The 9,209-nt window shown below is 39.0% G+C and overlaps 1 protein-coding gene across 1 annotated transcript; it reads right to left on the bottom strand.

The window, feature by feature from the left end:
* Positions 1–81: 81 nt before the first annotated feature.
* LOC146478418 (DNA repair protein XRCC3-like) lies at positions 82–8,874 on the bottom strand. The gene is made up of 9 exons (XM_085111961.1): positions 8,479–8,874; positions 7,361–8,446; positions 5,676–5,972; positions 4,312–4,668; positions 3,865–4,010; positions 2,751–2,963; positions 1,685–1,716; positions 1,436–1,568; positions 82–1,064 (listed from the first exon to the last, which is right to left on the bottom strand). The coding sequence occupies exons 3-9, from the start codon at positions 5,731–5,733 to the stop codon at positions 921–923; spliced, it is 1,083 nt and encodes a 360-aa protein (XP_084968087.1). The 5' UTR covers positions 5,734–5,972; positions 7,361–8,446; positions 8,479–8,874; the 3' UTR covers positions 82–920.
* Positions 8,875–9,209: the final 335 nt, after the last annotated feature.

The following is a 9,209-nucleotide window of genomic DNA, read 5'->3' on the forward strand; positions in this document are numbered from 1 at the left end:
GACTTAAAGGGTGGCCCACAAGTGATTTTTTGCTTCCAATTTGGCCCAATTCAACAAAAATAAAATATCATTTAATGATAGAGTAGAGAACAATCAGCCCAATTTGTAAAAACATGTGGCAGTGCTACAGACTATTTGAATCAGATTGATTCTCACCTTGCACTACAGAATCAAGCTCGCCTGACAAAATAGTAATTATTTCGTCAATTATTGCAACATGTAAATTGCCCCATAATATTTAACTTACTAATAATTATTGGGCCAATAAATAATATTGGTACATGTAAACTAGCCTTCAACTAGCTAATTATATGTGATTTTTCACAAAATTTATGTCTTCATTTTATTTCTATTTAATGGCTTGTTTGAGCAGATACATGAAACAATATTTCTGTCAAGAGAGCAATAATTTCTTCAGTATATCAAATACCCAAAAATTTCATTAAAAAAATATTTGATACACTTTCAGTTCTCTTTTCCATGTTGGAAATCTTTCACAAGTCATGCACTTTCCTTTAAACCAAACAAACCAGGCTTATTACAAGCCACTGTAAGTTCTTGAAAATGAATCTGTGTTCCTCCCCTGAGGGGATGTGAGAAAGCGGTAGAAATTGACAGATACCATGCAGATCTTTTCCAGGGCAAGGGGGTCCGTAATTATTGTTTCTGTTGTTTGTTCATTGATCCGCTGATGCTCACTTCACAGTGTACACCACTAGAAGCTCTTCAGCTGGTGAGGAACTGAGAGCTTGCTGCCTACTACTACAAAACATTTTGAGAGGAATGGCTAAACTTTCAAATGCATGTACAACTTGATTCAGGATGATCACATCAACTTCTCAAAAAGTCATGCACTTGAAAGGTCCCCTTATGAGAGTTCCTTTCTTGAAAGGCCCCAGCAATATTAGAATCTTTACAAGTCAGCACCATCCACAGTCAAAGTCTTGAGAGCCATCTTGACACCCATGGACACCTTCAGCATCAACATAGAACAAACAAGTGGAGCTTGGAAGATGAGGCGCAAAAACAACCCGGAGACATCTCTTGATTACTGAGCTTGCGTCCTGAACACAGTCAAAGAAAAATTGGAAAGAAAAGTGTTACATTTTAAATATGCAATCTCTTAACATTGAGCTTGTCACAAATAACCACACACCTAGAGATGACGAAGCAATAAACTTAATGTGTACTTCCTGAAAATATCCATACCTTCCCCACAGAAGGGATTTTTTTCAAGACCTCCCACCCCTCTGGAAATTCCAATTAAGCTTGGTATCCAGTTAAATGTTTTGGTCTTAGAGAACCCCCACCCTCCAGGAAATTCCAATCCCTTCTGTGGGGGGAGTATGGATATTTTTTTGGAAATGCACATTGGAGTTTTGGCAACATGATTATCTTTTGGAATTTTTCACCAAGCCAAAAAAATTCTTCTTACCTTGGTATCTGACCTATCATTCTGAGGCTGCATTAGTTGCTCTGTCCTGGATAACATCAGTCGCACAGTCACCATACTGGACCAGGCCATACCCAGAGCAGGAATAACAGCCTTGTGAGATCCACTTGACCCTCTGATGAGAAGAACAAAACAAAAGGTTCCACATTTAAATTAAAGGTAATTACCGGTAAATCAATAGCGAAAAATATTGATATTTGTGTCTGACAGTTTCTTTAAATTGTGGCAAACCTGTTGGTTTCAGTTTGAATGACATCAGAGACCTGAAATGCAATGCAAAAAATCAGACAACTGAATGCAAATTATGCGCTGAAAACACCTGTAATGGAATCCCAGATCCTACAATAATAATAATAATAATAATAATAATAATAATAATAATAATAATAATAATAATAATAATAATATTTATCCAGGGAGCCCACTCGCCTTGGCGGTTTTCAGTGGGGCCCTGCAAATTAAAAATGAAATAAAAAATAAAATTACCTAAAAATTATTTCACAAGATCAAACGAATTTAAAAATAGCTAAAAAATCATCATTCACAAACTTTTAAGCTTTGCCTTAAAAAGGGACAATGATTTGATGTTTTTAAAGTCATTGTCTACACTGTTCCAGTCCTTAGAGGCTTGATAAATAAAAGTTTGCTTGCCCCAATTGGTACGCACGCGAGGAAGGTGTAAATCATTACTTCTACGAGTTAGATAAGAATGAAAACTACTATTGCGTCTGACGTCAAATTTGGAACAAGTGCCTAGCTCAAGTTGCTGTAGTATGAAGTGGCTAAGAACAAAATTATTACTCCCCTTGTGAATCCATAGTTGTCATTTTTATTATGAACAAAGGATGGTCATGTTTGAAAATTAAACCACATTCTACCAGCAATAACCATAACGAGAATAGCCTCTAGAGATTTATTGGTTAAGGTAAATTTGGAAAACGTATCATTTGGCGAAGTTTTTCTTGCGCAAACCCATTTCTTCTAAAAAACCTCTTAAAATGAAGGATTTTTTGATTAGTAATATTTAGTAAATTTTGGGTGCCAATTCTGGAATAGGACAAATCAAAATCAATGTACCCTAAGTCAGTATCCAAACCTAGAGCATTTTAAATTGACTAAGAGCAATGCAACATTGCTGTATCAAGAACCTGCGATCTCGTTGCACCAAGCATGCCTGCTGTGACACAAAGCAAAGGGATCACTGTCTCCAGTAGCCTCCCATGCAGTCATTTTTAAAAACGACTGCGTGGGAGGCTATGTCTCCAGGGACAGGACTAAGAAGTTTTAGAGTACAGACCTGATTAACACACACCACAGGGATACCATGCTGATGGCTCAGCTTGTGAAGCTGTGCTCCAGATGAGCGGAGAACCTTGGCTCGCTTGGACGTTTCTCCAAAGGAATACTCCACACGGAAGAGAGCAGCAATGGAATCAATAATCACGAGCTTAATGGCCCCTCTATTGAGTAGCACAGGTAAGCGATGGGTGATTATATTCCTCAAATCATCCTGTACAATTTAAAAGCATACTATGACTTCAGGATAATTGAAAGTGATTTCAAAAATCTAATATACACTGTTGTTTAAACCTGGTTTAAGTTTAATGCGTATTTTGGAAAATGATTGAGAGATCTAGAGAAACATAAACTCAAGCCCAATAATTATTATAATATTTGAATCTGTCATTCTGTTAGTTTACCCATTAGTCCAGCTTTCCCCAGCTTTACTCATCGCACTCAAGTAACCCCAAATAAGTCAAACCTTTTCAATCAAGCAGGGCTTTGTTTTTCCTGACAGTTTGATTTATCAAGATTCTACTGAATAAAAAGACTTTTACTAAACCTTCAAAAACTCATTAATAATTCATTGACCTATCAAATGGTCGATAAAACATCACGTACAGTGGTTTTAAAACCTGATAAAACCTCCTCCTTATTAGTATGCGGTGTTTAACGTTTTTCTCATATGCTAATTTCCAATGTTCACGTTATGAACTCTCTTGACACACGCTTTTCCAGGAATGTTTTTAGAGTCATTCAAAAAACTTGCAGCACATGTTTCATCAGGTCTAAAACCACTCAGCTGTGCCTCACGGTTTTAAATCCCGATAAAACACTGCTGCTTGTGTTTTAAACAATACATTAGAGTGTTGCCTCAGAGTTCTCCCTACCAGTCATTGGAAATGGCAGACCATTAAGCTAATCCCCTGGGACTGGATTGGGCCTTAAATAAAATACCTGGCATACTAGACCTTGCTAATAGGCCCATGCTAAACTCCAGGTTCACTTTATAGTCTGTGGTGTGCATCTTGTAGACTAAAAGAAGGGCTGGGCCCTTAGTTGGCGGTTAGACAAGACACCTCAGTCAACAACTTGTAAACTTGGTATGAAAAATTATTCTTGGAACTCACCACATCAGCTGCATGTTCAATGAATATATTGTCACTGAAGTTGACTTTCACAGCTGAATGAGACGTATGATTTCTGACAAAACACTGTGTGAGTTGATGAAGCCTTTTGCTAGGAAACACATCCTCAGTTGAGATATAAACTGCACCTGTTTGGAACGTAGAGGGCACTGTATTACACATTAATTTAAGGCAAAGAACATTGTGTGACTAATCTGATAGAGCAGTCCAATGGCTCTTTAGTGCTGATGCCTTACCCATGTTTCTGTAACATCACATGGAATGGCAACTGGAGTACTAACTACAATACTACTACTCCATACTGGAATGAACTCTAGTGCCAAGGTAGGATGACCAGCATAGAGAAATCCATGAATTCTAGACAATTCCAGTTGAGGTCTAGTTGAAATGAATATCTAATGTAACTATACACATAAGAATTTTGTGTACCTCCCCCAAGTCCACCTCTCTCCTCAGGCAACTGAACGGTCAGGCACAGCTGTAGACAGATCTGTGTTTTCCCAGAGGAGCTCTCTCCTGTCACCTCTGTAATCCCTTGCCTGAGAATGCCCCCACGAAGAAAGCTATCCAGTATTTGGCACCCTAAAGTCAATCTTTGTCCCATGGGTGAGCCTTGACCCTGTGCTGTGCTGTTGCAGAATGACAGGGCAGTTCTCATAGGTGGACATGGGAGAGAATATGAAACAGCTTTCAAAAGCATGGACACATCAAATAAGGACAGCTTTGTAGTTCGTTCGAGGTCTGCTGCTGACATGCAGAGGATGGTCCCAAGACTTGTCAGCCTTGCTGTAAATAGAATGCAACTGAAATGAGAGCTTGTGTGATATCTCTCTATTAGATGCTTGGACACTTCTCTAAGATGGATACCTCTAGAATGGACACCCCTCTTAGGTGGACATCTCTGTAATTAAGACAGACACTCAGCAAAGATGGACACCCCTCTTAGGTGGATTTCTCTCCAAGATGGACACCTCTCTAATTAAGGTAGACACTCACTAAAGATGGACACCTTGCTGTAAATTTTATTAATAGAATGCAACCAAAATGAGAGCTTGTGAAATGACTCTCTATTATATTAGATGCTTGGACACCTATCTAAGGTAGATACCTCTCTAATTAATACAGACACTCAGCAAAGATGGACACCCCTCTTAGGTGGATTCCTTTCTAAGATGGGCACTTCTCTAATTATTAGGACAGACACTCAGCAAATTGGACACTCCTGTTAGGTGGATTCCTCTCCAAGATGGGCACCTCTCTAATTATTAGGACAGACACTCAGCAAATTGGACAGTTCTCTCAGATAGATTCCTCTCCAAGATGGACACCTCTCTAATAAAGGCAGACACTCACTAACCTCTCTCATGCGATGTACACCTCTCAAAGTCGTACAGAGAGGGGGGAGGGAGACAGGTAGGGGAGAAGGCACCTTATGGCCCTATGTTAAAATGTAGAACAGCTGCTGGCTGAGAAAAGACTGGTATGAACTTTAAGCTTGATGTTTGATATCCAGTATTTATAATCGTTTTACGAAAAGTTCCAACAAAACAAATAAACAATGATCATGTTCTCGAATGTGCACCAAGATCACAGGTCACTGGAGCTAGCGCTGTGGTTTAATACCTTTTAACTACTTCAGTTTTTATTTCTTTATTGAGTGATGCAAAAGAACATGTCAGCTAAGAGAAAATAACGTCATTTTATCCAACGTGCACCAAAATGATCATCAGGTCAACTGAAATGAACTTTTTTATCGAGACTAGTCTGAAAAAAAGCTTATCTTTCTATCCTACCCTTTTTGAGCGCTGTAATGATTCGAGGATGAACATCCAACCTTTCCACATTGTTCATCGTAGATTCGCTTTCCTTTTTAGAGAGACAGGATGTCGTTGTAGACCATAAATTCTCTGAAATACAGTCACGACATTTTGCTCATTTGAAAAAAGCGCCTTGCCGCCATGATGAACTGCTTGCAAAGGCTTGTGGTATGTTGACTGGGTTCCAGATCTCCGTGTCTTCAGTCCGCCGCCACTGAACTTTTTAGCTTGAGCAAAGGCCTGTTCCAAACGTCGCGCTACTACCGTGCCGAACTATTAAAATTCAAGAATTTAATTCGATTTAAACACGGCAGTAGCACGAGGTTTGAAACCATTTAGTTCGGCAGGCTGAACTTAGTTTGGCACGACCATTTAGCACGGCAGGCCCTGTCGTGCTGCACGGCAGTACTTAGCGCGACTTGGTTTCAAACGGCGTGCTATTGCCGTGCTGAACTAAATTCATAAATTATTTTAATGTATTTTGGGTTAATTTTGTCGTTTTCTATATATTATATATTTTAGAAATTGGCGCGACTGAATTAAATTCGACGTTTGAAACCACCGCAGGGTCTAATTCGGCACGGCAGTAGCACGACGTTTGGAACAGGCCTTTTAAATTAAATTTAGCCGTCTTCTCTTGGCCAAGCGATTGCCTGTTCACATAGCTAAAATTAGCCTGTGAACATTCTTATCCCTACCTTTGCAGGTAGGGATAAGGCTAAAGCTAAAGAAAATCCAGGCATAGTAAAATGCTCTACTAAAAAAAATTCATCAAAAAGGGGCTCAGATACTCAGGCCTGGGTACTTTGGACGCAAACTAGGAGGGGCCTTTTGCAAAAAATAGTATTGTTATTATTTATTTATTTATTTATTTATTTATTTATTTATTTATTTATTTATTTATTTATTTATTTATTTATTTATTTATTTATTTATTTATTTATTTATTTTAATATTATTGGGGTTTTTTTTTATTTTTTCCTACCATATGTGAGACAGAATTATGACCCTGTTGACGTTTTTGCATGATTTTTCTGAAGTGAAGTCGGCCATTGTTTACAGAAAAATTGCATGGGCTCCATTTTTTAAAATTAATTAGTGAGAATGAAAAAAGAGGTGATTTGAATTGCCAGTAGCTTTCGTAGCCAGCTATCCAGTGACAGTTCAAACCACAGAAAATGTAAACAAACAGACAGTAACTTGACTTCACTTGGCTATTTTTTGCATGTAAGTCGCCTTTTATTTTACTTCCTTCAGATGTTCATTAGATTTAATGAAGATCTTCAAAAATAGAAATTGCTTTCCTTGCATATCTTTTCTAAGACAAAGAAACAAGACTTTAAGGCATCCTAAAAAATTTTATCCCGAACCAGTGGTTGCATGCAAGCATGCTTTTTCCACCCCATAACCCCACCCACCTCTCCACCTCTATACGTTACTATTTGTAGCAGCAACTTTAAAGCATGCCATCAAAACTTAATGAATTTCATGTAAAAATCAGAAATTTGATCAAGACGTCAAGAAATCTGTTAAAACTGTTTTAAGTAATCAAAATTGCCCAAATTATTTCTCGCTTAATCTTCGACAGGGACTGAAAATCGCAGTCTTCCACTGGGGCAATTTAAGATATTTTGCTCCCTGCCGCGTACTCGCATGCCTACTGGATGCCGGACGAGGTAATATATCATCAGATAACCAACGCCATGAATACAATGGACCTGTATTGATCAAAAGAATCCACAAATTACAGAAAAATATGTCCGCATACGTAACAAAATTTCAGGTTTAACCAGTTTATAATCACTTATCTTGCATGGATGACCCCCCGGAGAGCCCAGTTTCTCGGTTCTGTACATCAATGATCGAGAGTGACTTCACCAGACAGCCATCTCTCACGCGATTTATTTCTCGCGGTTCCTATAATCATCATATTGGCCTGGGATCACAATATTAACCTGCCGCAAGGAACGCAAACTATACCTAATACAGGTTAATTGAAGTACAATGGATTAAAGTAAACCACCTGTTTGAGCATCGATCGCAGTTGACTAACCATGCACAACATAAAAGGAATATAACAGGGTTGTCTCGGCCCATGTCGTCGACACTTAATTACTACTAGATGGACACCCCACGAAGAACCATCGGCATCTCTTTGTCATGTTCCTTGTGTTCGCTGTCTTGCTAAACTAAAAAATAAAGTTTGCCTGTAGCTCCATTGTTTGGCTCTTCCCTGCAAGGTTAAAAGCGAGTGAAACGAAAGTCGAATTGCGCGCGGATCACACGATCTTATATTATCAGCCGCGAAGACGCCCGAACATCTGATAGTCCCTCTCACGCCCCAACAAACAATCAATCATGTGGTATGACTATAACCCCGGCCCTCCCTCAACTCAATCATAAGATATATTTATACTAGTGATGTGGTTTTAGTTTATTGAGTCTGTGGTTAAAATCCTATAGCGTGTCCATTCAAGTACGAGCAGCACTCTCTTGAGGTCGCAGGCTGTTTACCTAAAAATCTTTTTGTTTCTCAGGAGAGATTTTATTTTAGGCCTCGTTTGTCAAACTTTTTATTCAGTGAAGCGTGGTACTGGCGCATGGCCGGTTTGCACCTTACGTAACCTTGTGATGATGTAAGCTTTTCTTGGTCTATCGTCTCCAGTCTCGCATCAAATTTTGTAGCAGATCAAAGAACTGCGGCCGCATTCAAACAAAACATGCAACCTCGATCCTAAGACAAGGAACTCTCTCCCCCTACCCCCTTCCCGAGGGGTACTTCTCTATATAAGCTATAAGCCAAAAGGTATGGTTTTTGAGCCGTTTTGGAGCTAAATTCCGTGGAGTACTCCTCTCCCACCGGGTCCCCTTCCGATGATCTTGTAGGAGTGGTGAGTGGTAAGCTTAGCATATTTTTCTGCGAGCTTTTAAAAAGCTTTTTTAGTCTTACAATAGAAATCGAAACTCCAAAACAGCTTCGTATTAAAAGAAATCGAGATTGTCAGACCTCTGCGAATCTGATTAACATTTTGCAAGAAGCTTTCTTTTCTCTTAAGATATTGATATTTTTTGTCAGATATAAAGATGGTCGAGGAAATGCCATATAAAAATCGTCATGGTTTCCTGCGAGTACCCAGGTCGGTTTGTAGTTCCGACAGGATGGATGGCCCAGTTCAATCAATCAATCAATCAATGTTTATTTGCCCTATTCAATGTTTTCTCACAGCAATATTATTTTCTAATAGCTTAGGCGCAATGCGCAATGCAAACCTCAACATCTGAATCGAGAGCAGACGCCTTTCCGGCTTTTGTTTCAGCCGGAAAAGGTGTCTACTCTCGCAGGCTAAGGAAGGGTTTCCTGGACGCCTAATTTGTTACACTACTCGTGTAATTTTGTTTTCAGTTGTACTCCGCAAGTTAAAAAGTTATGTAATGTAGTCTTTGTGTATAGTAATGTCGTACAGTATGTATTAGCGCGTAATGTATGCCAGTAGTGTAGCTATGTAATTT

The sequence above is a fragment of the Pavona decussata genome, unplaced genomic scaffold (assembly GCF_977016875.1).
Source record: "Pavona decussata unplaced genomic scaffold, jaPavDecu1.1 SCAFFOLD_64, whole genome shotgun sequence".
Lineage (NCBI taxonomy): Eukaryota > Metazoa > Cnidaria > Anthozoa > Scleractinia > Agariciidae > Pavona > Pavona decussata.

Excerpts from the sequence above, each read along its gene's own strand:
- LOC146478418 (XM_085111961.1), bottom strand. The coding sequence starts at position 5,733 with ATGAACAATGTGGAAAGGTTGGATGTTCATCCTCGAATCATTACAGCG. Across the intron at positions 4,011-4,311 it reads GAGAGGTGGACTTGGGGGAG|GTGCAGTTTATATCTCAACT; the intron begins GTACACAAAATT and ends CGTTCCAAACAG. Across the intron at positions 2,964-3,864 it reads TTGAACATGCAGCTGATGTG|GATGATTTGAGGAATATAAT; the intron begins GTGAGTTCCAAG and ends TAAATTGTACAG.